The sequence below is a fragment of the Phaethon aethereus genome, assembly GCF_964289735.1.
Source record: "Phaethon aethereus genome assembly, chromosome: 2".
NCBI lineage: Eukaryota > Metazoa > Chordata > Aves > Phaethontiformes > Phaethontidae > Phaethon > Phaethon aethereus.
This window is the reverse complement of record NC_138582.1, coordinates 68,228,869-68,245,384: the sequence shown is the minus strand read 5'-3', so window position 1 is coordinate 68,245,384 and position 16,516 is coordinate 68,228,869. Positions and strand designations below refer to the sequence as shown.

General features: G+C 42.1%; 1 protein-coding gene across 1 annotated transcript in view; it reads right to left on the bottom strand.

Annotated features, from left to right (window-relative positions):
* Positions 1-2,762: 2,762 nt before the first annotated feature.
* Positions 2,763-16,516, bottom strand: part of PARD6G (par-6 family cell polarity regulator gamma) — a gene marked incomplete at its 3' end in the record, with an annotated part of 68,519 nt that continues 54,765 nt past the window's right edge. Inside the window, exon 3 of the mRNA XM_081996276.1 lies at positions 2,763-3,622. Within this exon, the coding sequence (XP_081852402.1) occupies positions 2,763-3,622 (860 nt within the window). The remainder of the gene's footprint in view (positions 3,623-16,516) is intronic.

Sequence of the window (16,516 nt, the reverse complement as noted above, 5' to 3'; positions counted from 1 at the left end):
GGAGCCGGGGCTGCCTCCTGCGAGCGGCCCGCCGCCTCCCGGGCAGCACCTGCCGGGCGCTCGCAGAGCGGAGGACAGAACCGTGGCTCCTTCCGCCAGCGCGTTTGTCGAGGATTTGTCCCGTAACGGGGGCTTCTGTGCCCCTGTTCCTGCCCAAGAGCTTAACCTCGTGCCCGAAGGGGACCCCTAAACGGCTCAGTCTTGTTCCCACACGGAGGCTTCTGCCGGTAGCGGTCAGAAGACAATCTTAAAAAGGCAACTGGCGTAAGATGACTTCAGTTACCGATACAGAAGGTTTTTTTGTTCTTCATAGCAGCCGCAAACGAGCATAAGACGCGTGCAGGCCTTAAAAGTTCCATTGCAAAGCGACGGCAAGGTAGTGATGTGCACCCGTGGGAGCTGTTCTGGGCTTGTAACAAATCTTGGGTACAACTTTCACCCTGACACAAGAAATGTAACTCCTTTTTCCTACATCCTGGGATAAATAAGCTGGAAAAGTTTGAACGTTTGGTAGGAGCAGGCTTGATTTGGGCAGTTAGTGCACAGTCTCCAGGCAAAGGTGTGCAGCACATTACAGAAAGAAACTTGGTATAGGCAACAACAACCAGAGGAATCTAAGTCAGTACTGGCACAGGGAAAAGTATTACTGAAATAGTTATGTCATCGAAGAGTCATCAAAACCACAAATCCATTTCCTCAAGGAAGTGAGATACATCTTTCTGTGGAAGTGCTTGAGCACAGGGCAAAGGATAGAACGTGGAAGTAAGACAGTGCACATTTTCATCAGTTAAATAAGGTAAAATGAGTAACTTCAGCAAGACAAATCCACTTATTCATAAAAGTAGTCTTATCTGAGGTGTAACAAAATTTTCTTGATAAGATGGTCTGATTGACTGAAGCATATTCAGTTATTCATTTGTTTTACTGCACCAATAATCAGATTTTTTAAAAAATGAAAACTTTGGTAAAGCACAAACACAGTTTTAAGAAGAACAGGTTCAATGTTCTATTCTTACTGTGCTGAGAAAAATATGTACAGCTTTTATAACTGCTGTGATACCAAGAAGAGGTTTAATTAGAATAAGTGACAGAACTTTAAAATAAACTTTTAAAGCAAATCTAAAAGAAATAAACTAAGTTCAATGTCCCAAACATACTTAACAATGAGCAGAAGACTGGTTGTTCCACAGGTATTCTCAATTAGCGACAATGAATTAGTCCGCACACCCTTTGTCCAGCCATTACAGATTCCAAAATGGGATGTAATTTTTTCAAACCAAGACTTCTGAATTTTCATATCCATACAATATTTAAGAAATGTCTATTCCACCATATAAAAAAGCTTTAATGTACTACAAAGTTAAAAACAAAAAGAAAATGACACAAGCTAAAAGTAGAAAAATACATTGTAAAACATTTGTATTTTGTTCCTTACACTGATCAAGATATAACAAAATATTTTAATTAGACCACTTTCATAAATTCATGGCATTTTCAGAAGCAGACAGTTAGTGACTTAACAGTCATCGGTTACCCACTAGCCAGCATCCAGTAAAGATGTCTGACCATTGCAAACATCCAGTATTTTTTTAAGTTTCCAGAAATCCTGTGTAGACATTAAGTTTTATTACTAGAAGAGGTCAAAAATAAGAGAACTATTCTAAGTTAGGTTTGCCAGTCAGTCAGCATCCCTCCTCTGTATAGTAGCAATTGGCCAATCTTTTGTAAGGAAAGACCTTGTAGATTTAAGCTGCCCCAAACATACAGCAAGGACCTGTGTCAGCTCTGAGGTGAAGGGGACAGTTCTAGCACACTCTTCACTTTTGTTGCCTTCTCGCTTGCACCCCTAAAATTCACATGAACCATGATATTGAAAAAAACAGAGGTGATGGGGAAAAAAATCAATTTGAAAAAGAGGTATTATCTAATAAATATCGAAAAAGAATACATTTACACATAATGGTGCTGAACCTAGTTTTAAGCTCTTACTGTCATGTTTTTCTTCCGCCGTCCAGCACACGTCTGTGCTGCAGGCAGGCCTGCCTCTGACCAGCGGGTGGTGCTGATCTCACAGCAATAACAGCAACATCCTCCAGCACCGCCTCCTTAGGCTTTTTTTTTTAAAAAAAAAAAAAAAAAGAAAAAGAAAAAAATATATATAGTTTCATTTGGAAAATGTATTTGCAGCATCTCCCTAACGTTGTTACCAGAGTAGGAAACTGCTACTTTTATAGCTTGCCTGGATTAGACACAAGGTTGCAAATATGGTGTAAACAAGTTAGTGGAAGCTCTGTAGGTAATGGTAAAAGATCGGATGGCTATCAAGAGGCACTCTCTTTAAACTGGTATTAGAAAAAACCCCAGATTCCACTTCAAATAGACATGTCTGTTACTATTAAAATCTAATTCATATACATGCATGTATAAATACATCCACCCATGCATTCAAACCCAAGTATGTAGCACTGCCGTTGGTAGCCTGTAAGACTGCTTAGATTTATACCAACTAGAACAAATTTGTGTTCTCACTTTAGGGCTGGGATATAAACCAGGTTTTACATGCTGTCTTTCTCCTGACAAATTTTGCAGTGCATGACAGTTTTATGTCTAACTCCAGATGCCATGTTTCCTAGAAAGCAACCACTTTCTGCACCCATGAGGTCTATGAGAATATCGGCTCTCTGTTTTGTGCATAACATGTTGCAAGAGTCAATTGTCCCAATTGGCACTTAAGACTGAAAGGAGAGTTGTGGGAATCGCTACTAAAGTGTAATGACTGTTCCATCCTCCTCAATACCTCCTCTGGGGATAACCAGACTGTGTCGGGGATCAGTTTTTAAGGAACTGAGCAATTTGTGGATGTTGCCATTGCTTTCTCGGCCAGAGTTGTTGTTGAGCACCAGGTCCCTTTGAAGTCTGTGGCTAAGGCTGCTACCATTGATTCGGGAGAGGCTACTGGAAGTAAGGCTGTGCAGTTTGGGAATGTGCTGTGGCTCCAGACCGCCCTCAATGACAATGTCGGCCTCTTCATCACTTTCCATTTCATCAGGGTGGAAGTTCTGCAGCACGTGGGATGTAGGCAAGCTATGGTGACTCGCAGTGCTGTCTGTAGACTGGCCAGAGCTACCAGACATCCTACTGCTTCGAATAATATTGTTCCTCTGGTTTGCTGGCTTGACCGTGATAATAAGATTATGGCTGTTGGCAATCATCATGTCTGTGACTTGGTCGAGAGTCTTTCCTGCTACTTCAATGCCATTAACTTCCAGGACTTCATCATTCACAGCAAGCAAGCCTGTGCTCTCCGCTAAGCCTCCAGGAACCATACGAGAGATGAAGATACCAGGCACTTTTTCTAGTCCGTGAGGAGTAACCCTTACACTGGTGCCATCACGAATGTAAAATCCTAAGGGTTTCTCACACCCATGTCGATACAGCCTCACTCTCCTGTGTGTTTCAGGAAGAATGTCCACATCGATTATGGAAGACACTGGTCTAAAATCATGAGGCATGCTAATGTTAATGTGAGGACGCCGGCGGAGGTTGTCATTGCGGAGTGTCACTAGAGCCTTCTTCTTCCTCGATAGTGTGTTGGTCCCAAAATTACTGTAGTCCACTTCATCTGAAAGAGAAACAGTACCAATGTATCAAACAGAGAATAGTTCAATCTACAAGGCATTTTCCTCTTAAATCTGGTTCAGTGAAGCCACACTCCTAATAATAATGGAAAACCCCAAATTCTTCCACTTACTCTAACCTTTGTTTCATTTTATGCTCATCAGCACATCATTCAGAATGAACGAGTTGTTTTCAATGACTACCCATATTTCTTCCATATTTTGAGGTAAAAAGACTTCCGATTCTCAACTCCTGTTGTCAGCTATGCAGAATGCAATTACTTGCAGCTGCAGGCCATCTTAGATGTGAGACCGTATTTTCAAAGTTGAATTCTAATTTTACACATACATCTCAAGTGGGCAAGGAGTATATACACATTCCTAACCTAAATTTTAATATCCAATACAGAGCCTTAACTGATAGCAGACCTTGGGTACAAACATGAAAGCAGGGTATGAGAGAGTAGCTGGATATGTGTTTTTAGCCTAGCCTTTTTTTGTAAGGGATTTATGTTGATGTGCATCTCCTGGTACAGCACTTTTCTTTTTGGAATATTTTACTTTGTTTCATCTGAATCTGACAGCAATAAAAAATGCTAAAAGCACCAAGTACCAAAAAAGTTCTGTGTAAGCAAGTAGCCCAGTAGAAAGAGAAGCAGGGAGAAAGAAACTGCTCTGCTGCCTAGTCCGTATGCTAAGGATCAGAGAACAGATGTACTCACACACAGTCCTGCCCTTGAGAGGAAGATCCATGGGAAAGCAGCCTTTTTAGGGTCTACTGTTTAAGGAATTGTTTAAATATTTCACTTTCTGTGGCAGTATCTCAAGGGCCTGCGCAAAGTGATCAACTTTAAGTCAGACAAATACTATAACAGGTTATTCCATATATGAAGCTCATGCTGTGCTTTGCATAAAAGATACTTAGTCATGAAGTTGTTCGTGTACAAAATGCATCCCTGCATTTCACATGAAAAATACTGTGTGTATTTTAAACATGATGCATGCACTAGCTGGAAAATTATTTTACTGGGAGTTTAAGCATGCTAACACTTTTCAGATAAATCTAACAGACTTTCAGTTTATTCTACTGTTGAAGACTAGGACAATTATAGAACTGCAACCAATAAATTTTTCTTTCCTACAAATAAACCCTGCATAACAATATCCGAGGAAGTAAGGTAATACCTCTATCTGATAAAGGTTAAAAAAAATGTGTTAGTAAAAACCAGCTTGTAATTACATTTTTATTTCTTGCAAGGTCTCATTTTCAAGTCAGCTTTCAAGGCATAGTACTGACAAACTTCAAATAAGTGACACTAAGTTACACAACTCACAGGACAATAAAAAAAGTGCCAAGCAGCAACCTGATCTAATTGAGCCTGCTTGGAGCAGGGTGTTGGATTAGCTGGCCTCCATAGCTCCCTTCCAGCCTAAATTATTCTGTGATCCTACATAGTCCTTTGGGACTATGGAAAAAATGTTTGAAGACTTCCAAAAAAACTATTTCTGCCTTCTCCTGTAACTTATTTACACTGGCTATACTAACGCTGAGGACATCACAAGGCATCTAGAAGATCATCCTGAAGGAAAAGCTTCTGTGAAATAAAGATACTCCTTGGATGAGTTTGTCATGTTTAACTTCATGCTCGCCTCTTGTCTCTCCTCTCAGGCCGTTCAGAGCCCTCCCAGCTGCACAGGTCCTGTTGTGTTATTTAGACTGGTGAGGCCCAGGACTGAAAGTCCCTAAAATCACCCAAACAAAAGAAGCTCCCAATTGGTTCCTCGAGGTGTATGCACAGCCAAGACAGTGACGGGGTGGAGACAGCACCTTCTCAAGTCTACCCAGCGAGCAGAGTCAGTGCACTGTCTACTCTTTTGAATGCATAAGGCATCTGCAGCAGCCAAAGCTTGGTATTTTTCCTTTCCTTTCATCAGCAGGATCATCATCATCTACATTCACCTAGACTTCAAGTTTTCACGGATGCTTTTGAAACTTGGCAACAAATACTTTCTCCTTGTAAAGTATGGGTCCACAAGAGATGTCTTTCATCACCACAGTCTCAAACACTAAACCCTACTCACTCTCACAATTCACTGATAAATTTCTGTGGCAGTGCTATGAAAACAACTTGACGATTCAGATTTAGAATCGAAATTCTTTCTCATTTCAATCATATAGCACTGTAGAATAATAGCACCTTTACCATTAATAGTATTAATAGTAATTAATAGTAGCACCATACCTTAAAGCCCAGGACAACTTTTACCCCAAAACTTCAGTTTAAGATGGCAATTAAAATTAAATGTGTGTTTATGTGTTTAAGACGGCCTTTCAGTACTGGCAAACCGAATTCAAAACAAAAGCTGCATCCTTTTAAGACTCAGAAAATGAGGTTGGCGAGTGCAGTTTATTGCACTGCAGGTAAAATTAAACACATGCCCTAGTCATCCATCTATTCCCTAAAAGCACCCAGGTAACTCTTCTCTTCCTCTCTCTCTACATTAGTATATTAATACTGAATGGCTTTACGGCAGATTTGCCGAAGCTTTACCAAATAATTCACCTTGGAAGATTTGTTGACAACACTCTTTTCTTCCCCTTAAATTAACAACTTAGTTAAATTCTCACAACACACAAGTTTGTGATGATCAAGTAGTAATGCCACAGGTAAGCAAGAGAAATACTACGGTCCTCCTCGCACACCTAAGTGGGTCATTTCTGAAGCTGCTTCCTCTGGCTGAACCCCCACCAGGGCAGTGCCACAAAAGCAGTGGCTGTTTTGCGCCTGTGACCTCCTCACCTGCACTCAGCCCACTCATCTGTCTCCCTAGATGAGTGCCAGCATTCCTAACCTCTAAGCAGCTTCAAAACAACCACCTCCTTTAATAACAAAAAGCCCAGCTTACCACAAAAATGCTTTTTCCTCCAAACATGTACCAGGCAGAAGCAGGGTTACATTACAAGTTATATAGGCTACTTTTTCAGTGTTGGACTACTGACCATTTTTGGATTTAGTATTTCAGGCCTGGAGCAAGTTAAAAATGAAGTCCATGTCCTGTTGATGACTGGATTTATTTTTTTTTAAAACGGAGTCAGACATTAGTTTCCAACTCTGACCTTAAACAGGATTACATAGGAGAAACTTGAAATCCCAAATTTTAAGGGGTAAAACTGTTAAAACCTATTACAGGTTGGAGAAATTAGAGCTAATTTGGAGAGCTTCTGCAAAAGAAATACCCAATTAACTCTACTTTCTAGAAGAAATTGAAGTACAGAATACACACTCCTTGACAATACAGTGATTATTACATTACTTGTATTCAAGATGACCTGCTCACTAGCAGTTACACTTGCTTGGGACTTCACCTTGTAAAAAAAAAAAAATTTAAAAAAACCCAAAACAACAAACCCAGAAAAAACCAGCCACCCCCACCCCCCTTCAGAGCCACTACTCTTGCTGCAGGAATAAAGCAAAGCATCTCTACTGAAGTTTAACATCAGCTGTTGTCATCAGTCCCCAGCACAAAGGCAGGGTGGAATTCCTTCCTCACAAGGGAACTGGGAGAAGTCAAGTCATCATCAGTCCCTTTTGTCAACTATGGGGTGGTCAGGGGTGTATTACCTGCTTCCAGTAATGTACTGTCCAGGCGGCACATCAGACTGAAATGAAAACTGTACCATTGCAGCAGTTTTAATGAAGGTCAGCAATGTGTTCTTGATTTTGAGTTTCTCATCATACAGCACTGCAAGCAGGAATGCCACTTTAGCTAATGGAAACACACTGTGCTTGATGCCAGGTCTCAGTGAAGACCAGTATATACCATATGGAACCAGACATTTTTCTTCATATTTGTTGCAATATCAAATTCTCCTTTTGCAGAGCAAGAAGTCTATAGAAATCTGCGTGCATACTGGCAGGAGAAGTGCCATCAAGCTGCACATCTGAATAGTGCTCAAAGCCTCCTGTTTCACAGGGTGTCATGTTTTCCTGTCTTGAATGAGTGCTGAATATTATCCCTGTTTCTTAGAATAGGGCCAATTACACAGAGCATTTTCATTTACAAGATGTAGTGCTTTCAAAGATGTACTAACAGTTGGATGGATAATCCTGGATAACCACTAAACTTTGGAAGACTTGGACCTGAATTTTACTTGGGCCCATAATTTGCTTCCTACTGAAAATACTGTTCCTGTAAAAAGAGGTGAACAAGAACATTTACCACAGTTGGAAAAGGAATCCTCAGCTTTCCAGTTCTGCCCTACTTGAAACCGCAACCCAAAGCTACAGAAAAAGATCCCTCAAACTCTTCTGTAGGCACTGAGTGTTACTGCAATTCTTCTCCACAAAATGTCAGGTTTTGGTACATTTTAAAAAACATTTTGTTATTTGGCAATGAGTTACCCATGAAGACCTTTCTGCTAGAAAAGATATATGCTACAGATCTCTTCACGCAGAGATATACCTGTGCTCACTTTCTTGACAACAGTAGTGGTGGTGGTTTTGTCTCTTTTTTTTTTTTTTTTTTTTTAAAAACTGGTAAAACTACCTCCACTTGCCCAGCAACAAGTAAAACTCATTAAAGGAGGTTTTCACTTCCCAGAATGGATATTTTGCTACTAGAGTATTTGGGTTTTTTTTTTTAAATGTATCTAGAAAGTTATAGATGGTAACATCTTTGAGGTACTCTTCTAACAATTCTGTAGTCAGCCTGTGACTTTACAGAATACATTAATACCTTCCTGGTAGGCATCATGAATCCTATCGTTAAGTCATACAGTACATAACAGCAGAGCATACTTAAAGGGCTATTTATAAGGGAAAGAAAACTGCTTAGAGCATCTGGTTGTAGCCAAAAGAGTATTATATTTCTTTAATTTACATGAAACAAGAAATTATAGACCTTCTGAAAAAACCACCAGGAGCACCACTCCCACTGCTTGGACAGCTGCTTTTCATAGGAACTGCCTGCCAGATGAAATACCAAAGCTTAGCCAGATAAGATTGTATAAACAAGCTGAATTCCACAGAGAAGCAGACTGCCAGGCTCCTATAGGAACAGTTCATTTCAGACTCTACATTTTCTGTGTACATGCACTCATGGCTTATTATTTCCTCTGGGAACTGTGGAACATTAGTTGACAGCTCTGGAAAGTACTTCAAAGACAAAATTACTTCCACTAGGGAGAGCAGCACTTCAGGCAGCTTGGGAAGGAGGCCAATGAGTCATTAATAGTGAAGGGTAACCCCTCCATCCAACAGATCTCTATTACTGGAGCATTCAAATTAGCAGCAGTCATAAAACCATTTCAAGGGAACGTGTCATGTTTAACCTTTCTACCCTTCCACGTCCCAGCTACAAACACTGTCTTGTTTTACACAAGTTGCTTTCAGTGTCTATTTTCTCAGAAAGATGAAAACTAGAAGCATTTGTGAAAGCAATCAGACAACAAATAAGCTGCCAGTCTCTCATCTGTGACCTGTAAGGCTGACCACATGCAAAGGGATTTAAGAGGAAACAGATATGAAGCAAACTATGGCTTGGGGGGAGGCCCTGTGCCAGTATCACTCATCTAGGAGTATTTAACAGAGGGAAAAATAAGGTTATCTGAATGCTAACACTGCATTCTGTGTGTTACAGGAGTACTAAAAAATCCAGCTATTGCTGCTGCCAGCAACCTCTGGGTAAACCAATCTGAAAAACACACAGTAGGTAAAGTAGCTGTAGCTGCTAATCCATCGAAAGTCAAACAATGTATTCCACACATTCACACTCCTCCCTCTCCTTTCATATCACTGTATCACAAGGAACCAGACACAATCTCATCAACGTTTAGAAGACTAGCTAAATGTTATAGTTAATCTATGACATTCAACAGGGCTTTTGAAGCACACAAAAAAAAAAAATCAAAAGGGACAAGTTCAAATTAACGAGAGAGAATGTTATCCTGTTATCCTTAATCTCAATCCTTTAGTTTCTAAAACAAAGCTTTCCAAAGGCTTTTTGTAGACTGTAAACTCCATGATATTTGGTGAAATTTCTTTTCAAAAAATATAACTGCATGAGAAAGAAAATTTGAGAACACCATCATACTCTACTCTAGCCCCTACTGAATCTAGTAAACCGCAGTTTTGCAAAAGGCAACCTTCCTTCTATAGTGATGCAGCATCAAAAAGAAATTTGTCTTCCTACTTAGGAAGCATTCGTTAGCAGGTTAGGATTAAAATCTGAGGACCACAAATGTGGTTAGGATTAAAATCTGAGGACCTCCAAACACATTTATAAACTCAGAATATCCTACCCTCTTTCAATGAAGTGAATGTTATTTTGTTCCTTGGTCTAGTGTGTTACAGCAAGCAAAACTATAATTGAATTAGGTTCCAGCTCTCTTTATGGTGTCTGACGTGTAAGAAACATTTTTAGGCCACCTGCCCTGAGGATGGGGACAACTTCTCGGGAATTTAGTCTGTGCTGCTGGCGTGGTCTCCTGCACTTCTCACTGCTTGTCATCAGAGGCCACTGTTCCCTTGCTGAACCTCTTCCCTTCTCAATAGAAGGCCCTTTATTTTTGACTTGCTGCACTGCTCCGAAGGAGCAGAAGTTGTTGCTCGACCTGCAAGTGTGCCCCATGAAACAAGTGATGCCTTTGGAGAAGGATGCTACCAAATGCAAGCAAGCACCCAGGTCTGTACCTGCCAAAGCCATCCTCACCCTCAGAAACATCCAAACCCAGCTCCCCAAACTAGCCCAAAAGCCAGCTATAGGACTCCAGATTTTACAGGTGATGTTATGGGCAGTATTTACTAGGATTGTACCTACTAGGAGTGTCAGGGTCTTCTTCCTCTAAGTTTCAGATGTGACTTCCCTTCTAATCTAAAACATGACCAAAGCAGCCCTTCTGCCCTTGTTTTCCTCCACAAAACCCCCACAAGTTGTGGGGTTTTGCCTTCGTTGTTGTGTATGGGTTTTTTTGGTTTGTTTGTGGGATTTTTTTTGTGTTTGGTTTTTTGGGGGGGTGTAGTTTTTTTAAAAGTATTAATTATTATGTCCCTTTTCCTGCAGGGGATCAGTGGGAAGGTGGAGGAAGTCATGTTTCTCTTGCACATCTCAGCCATCAATCATTATTGTTTTCATCCTGGGTGCTGCCATGGAGGCTTTATTGGCAAGATGGTTTCCCAGGCCAGTGAGCATGGGGCAGACACCCAGCAGCATTAAAGGGTGGGTAAGCAACTCTCCTGCTGGCTGGAGCCTGACAAATGAAGCCTCCTATTACCATGCACCCAACAACTCCCAGCAGCCATCAGAAATTGTATTCACTCAGCTGATGGTATCGAAATGGGATTCGAAATAGGATCGAAATCCTATTCAAAGATGCTTAGGAATAGAAACAAAATCCCCCTCCCCAACCCCAAAACCCACCACTCTCCAACCTACAATTACCTGCAATCTCATCAGTAAGTAATCATTATAAACTTTACAGTTTAAAGGTATTAAAAACAACTCTTTAATTATTTTATTTCACCCACCCCGTTTTCGTCCCACTCTTCTATTCACTCATAAGATCGGGCAATTGAGGGGAGCACCATTTGCTCCCCATACAGGCACAAAGGGAATCAACCTGTTCTTTCCAAAGAAAATGTGTATGTGTTACACAAAGCAAAACAAAACGAAGCAAAATGAGAGACTGAACTAGAGTAACTCTTACTACATACTGCGAACACACTAAAAGTCTTATTGACAACACAAAAACGCAGTGGATTTTATCAAGTATTCTGCCAGTATTGGATGTAACTGTTTACCAGTTGGTAGTAGAAAAATAGTTACTTTCTGCGCAAGTCTAAAGTTTGGAAGAAAGGTAAAAAGAGTTGACAGATTGCACTGAAAGGCAAATTATGGAAAATATCATTCTGTTTTTCACAGCTGCAATATTTGGAAAACACACCACAAGTAATGAGAAAAAAAAACCCAAAGAAATTCACTTCAGGATCATATTCATTCAGAATACAAATTTTATACCTCTGACAAGAAACAAAAAAATTTGTCTCACAGTAGTCTCAGAAGCTGCGAACGAAGCTTCAAAAGGCAGCACAAAATAAAGGTAGTGTATTTGTACTGGATTATTCCCACAGCCATAGGTCAAAGGAAGAGGTTTTGAAGAGCTACAGTACTGAACCTGATCAGAATCATTATCCTATAGACCTTGATATGAAAATGGGGCTTTCTCCTCCTTCCAGAAGCAACTTTGTCAGCATCAAAGGCCATTTCAGGGCTCAGCTCAACAGCCGGCAGAGGTGAGCCAAGCCGGAAAGGCAGGACCCATGTTGCTGAGCTAATGCAGCCTGTAGCTCGCCCAAAAGAAACCAAATCTAGCCTAGTAAGTCATGCTCCCTCCTGCTGCGTTCTGCCACATACCCTCCTCTTCCCTGCAAAACTGACAGTAATCAAGAATTGTCTGTTATCCTGTGTTCAGGTAACTGCTAATCGTGTGATGTAGCATTCAAGTGGTTTTGCTATTTGGAAGAAAAAAGACATGCCAGAGCTGGGAATACTAGTTTTGGAGAAGGTATACCTGCAGACCTCCTTGGTGACTGTGGCTGAGCTACTAAATTCAGTGGGCTTTATCCCCTGAACCTCATGATTCTTTCCTACTTTCAAGAAAAATGTGGTGTTGCCACAACATGCACACTAGAAGACTGAGATACCCTCACAACCACAGCAGTGGGGACATGTGATTGTTGCAAGCATTAAATCTGTGAGATACAAAGGTATTACCAAGAAAGAATTACTTCAGAACAGAAAACATTCTCATGCATTCTTTTGCTGAGTAACACCTTATTCATCCCAAGCCAGTTCAGACAGGCAAAGCTAGAAATATAAGCGAAAAGGCGTTTTCTAAATTCCCAATAAAAGTAACTATTTAAAAAAAAAATACCCAAATTGTGGAGAAGTTAATATTTAATGAAGTTTTATGTCTCAAAGAAACAAATGGCAGTCTCTTCCACACTCTTTACCCTGGACTGTTCTAAAAAGTTGCTACCACAGCTTCTCAGAGAAAGATGTGTCTTTATGCCATTAAAATTCTTCTAAGATGCATTTTTTCTCTTCAAAAAGGACACAATGATGTTTTTATAGCTTCACTGTTGTGGTGTGATAATACCACATACATCCTGCAATGGCAGGAGGGAGGGAGAGAAAAACATTTACAGTGCTTTACAAAGCACTTTTCTGGTTCCTGCCTCCAAGCCAGCAGATTGTAAACAAAGTCCAGATTCTGTCTCTTATCATGGAATTAAAAAGGTTTCAAAACAAGTGTGGCATAAGAAATTAATTACAACACTTGTCTTTCAAGTCATGACCTCTGGGAGTCTCCCAAACTTTGCTGGCTGGAGTCACATTAGTCACAAGATAAACACCCCTCCCGGGCCAGCCCTGTGCAGGGCTCCGCACAGCTGCACCCTCTCTCATCAGCCCCACGCAGCCGATGCCCCGGGCCCCGCGGCGCTGGCAGGCTCTCCCCTCCACCTGCAGCCTCCTGCATGCACCACAATGCCCTCCTGGCTGGTGGGATGTGATGTCCATCTGGCTGGTGGGATGCGATGCCCTCCTGGCTGGTGGGACAGGGGAGCTGTGGGAATCCCACCCTGTTTATCTCCCGCATCCTGGTGGGACAGGAACAGGAGGCACCGCCCCAGCGCAGACGCGTTTTCCAGTCCCCTGCTCCCCAGGCTGGAGCGGGCCAGGGCGGGCAGGAGGAGGAGCGGCACCGAGCCCTGCCAGAAGGGAGTCGGAGCCAGTCATCCTCCGCACCAAGGGAATACAGCCAGTGCAACTCCATGCTTCAGATATGGGAATGACGGGACGGAAAAAGAGCGCTGAGAAGCCAAGCAAAAACAAGGGTCTCTCCAGTGGTGGGGTACAAGGGAGGAGCAACTTCAAAGCGCTGCTGGTACAAAGCAGGAGAGTAGCAAACACATTTTATATAAATATATTTAATGGTCTGTTTTCTAATGTGGGGGAGAAGCAAGGTCAAGAGCCCAACCTAACTATTACAGTTCAAATAGCAACTTCCCCAAGTTGCCCCTCCGGCACCCTTCCCCCTTCAGAGGACATGGCTGCTCATCTCACAAAGGGAAATCATTGCTCCTTCTAGATACAAGCAAAGCAAGCCAGGCAGCCCTCTTTACTGATGACAGGTCGCAAAGTAGTAAAAGCCACCTGCAGAGTGCAAAATAAGATTTTTGCCGATTAAACACAAGGGCACAAGCAAATGCTACTTTTCTCAAGAGTTCAATCACTCTGGTGGCAGCCCAGCCCTGTGCCAGGCAGCGCAGAGCGGATCTGCCCTACAGAGAGGGGCTGGGAGGAATTCCCCCCATGGGGAACAAAATGCTGACCCCACTCCACCCCTAGCGCATGGGTGCCCCAGCTGAACCCTGCTACTGGTGTACCCCCAGCCCCTGCCCCCAGGCTAAGGAAGGGCTGAAAAAAGTCACTCCGCAGAAGGATGCCCGTCTGGGATTTGCCCCATGCACATCCTCACTACCGACCCAAGCACATGCTTGGGTTTTTCTTTGACTCCATGTAAGGAGAAGCTCCATAATACACCTTTTTTTTTTTTTTTTTTAAATATTCCCAGCATAACAGTGGACATTTAGAGATTAAAACTGTCTCACACAAATTCTCAACATTAAGTTTATCATCATCCCCGCGGCCTTCACCCGGCCTTGTGTGGCACATTACCACGTGGTACCCATAACCTCTGCTGTGATAGCAGCACTTACCTGGGCTACAGTGGCATGTTACCACCTTGTTTCCTTAGTGGCTGTAAGAGCATGAAGCAAGAGGGTCAAAGTCACGTCCTCACTCCTCTTCCTCAAAACAGGAGCAAAGCCTTGCCTAATATACAATTACCATGGCTGCTCCAGCTGAGAACAAAATAGATTTGTTACTTTTCATGTTAAGACTAGCAGTATCCTTTCCTGGCCATCACCAGAAAGCAAGAAGCACTTAACTCTTATCCTTCCTCTGTCAGTAAAAACTGCATGTTTTACTTAAAACCAGCTTAAAGGATCATGGCAACTCTGTCAGAAGGATCAGTTGTTAGAGTTACTGGCTAAGTGATTTCCCCAACATTATTTTTATAATGCTGTATTCCTTTCTCCATCACTGGCTAGGGCTCCATGCCCAACTGTGTAGACAAACTAATTAAAGGCTGCAGCCTAGGCAAACTTTGCACCTGAGGGGACTTTCCAAGAGCTGCAGACATCAGCAGAACCTGTGTACTTGAGGGGTCCAGCCCTCAGATGACCACTAACTGGACTATGAAGCTTCTCTTTTCCTACAATATCAAGCACTGATTTGCAAGACTGAAAAAACAACCAAGCGAAAAACCCCCCAAAACCCTCAAAATACACCCCAACATTTATACCACTTAAAAATCCTGGCTGCTCTCTTCAAACAATTTTTCAAACACCGCATCATTATTTAAGTGCGGTAAACTAGTGGCTGGTGTACTTTTTCTTTAAAAAAGTGTTTCTTCCTATAACCACATGATACAAACAAGGGAGTGGCAGACAGGAAGTGATTATTCAGAAATTAAAGAATTAGATCAGGTTCCATGATATCAGAACAAAACATGACACATGGCAAGTGAAGCTGACATTTACTGGCCCAAATGTAAGAAAACTCCTTATTTATTTACTAAACCTAATTCAGGGCTCATGTAATCATTGTGTCTCCTTAATGAACATCAGTGTTGGCAGCTGCGAGCACCAATATGCCTCCTGGAGAGCACAAGTTACTCCATGTATTTCACCAGCAAACATACACCAAACACTGCAGTATACAGACCTCCAGCTTCTACCCAGAAGAGTTTGGTTTTTCTTTTCTTTCAATGAAAGAATAGCTCTGCCAGTAGTAGCAGCAAGTCCCTGATGGCACAGCTGCTCCAGAGGTGCTAAACGCAGACACTGCTCAAATTCAGCCCTCGTCTCTAATAGCAATCCCCTGCCACTATGAACAGAGCAGAGGTTCCCAGTGCCCTGCTTGGGTATGCCCAAGTATTCCTGCCACTGGGAATTCCCTTCATGATCTCAGTTTTCCTGTTACACAGGAGATAACACTGAGTCATCATCACATTTGCTTGTTAAGTGACATTGGTGGGGGGTGGGGCAGACATATACCCAAAAGAACATACAGTATTCACAGCCTGATCCCTGCTCTGAGTGAAGTGCATGGACTATGCTGGGACATGGCTTTTCCTGTGCCTGGAAAAATTAAGTTGTGGCCAGACCACAGCCATGCAACTCCTTAGTGTGCACTGACTGATTTACTACCAGTGTAAGTTCCAGAAAAGTCACCTTAAAGAAAAGCATCCCACACAAGAGGGCTAATTACATAAAGCACTTTTCATCTGTGGATCCCGAAGTGCTAAAAATAAAAATTTACTGTTCATGAGGGACCAAGCTCCCATCAGAATGGTTAAGCTAAAAACCAGGAGAATACATCAGAGGTTACGCAAAGCCCAGCAGCTTTAAAGGAAAGAGGAGGGATTTGCACGGTTCAAAGGCAGGAAAGAACAGATGCAGTATGTTAGGACTTATTTTCATTGCACTGCATAGCTTGTTTCCAAGAATGCTTTCAACAGAAGCATCCTCCCAATACAAAAGGCTTGTACTTGCTAAGCTGACTCGGACAAGCTTTGATACAAGCTGCACCCCAGCCCAGAGACAGTGAGCTGCTACCAATAACCTCAGCTCATCACTCACTTCTCACCTGTAGTTGCGAGACCTTCCTCTACCTTCAGTCTCTCCTGGGGTACTACTGTGAGCAGCCAGTTCACATCTTCACCCCCGCTATGAAACAAGAATTAATTAAAAAAACCCAACCCTCTGCTTTCT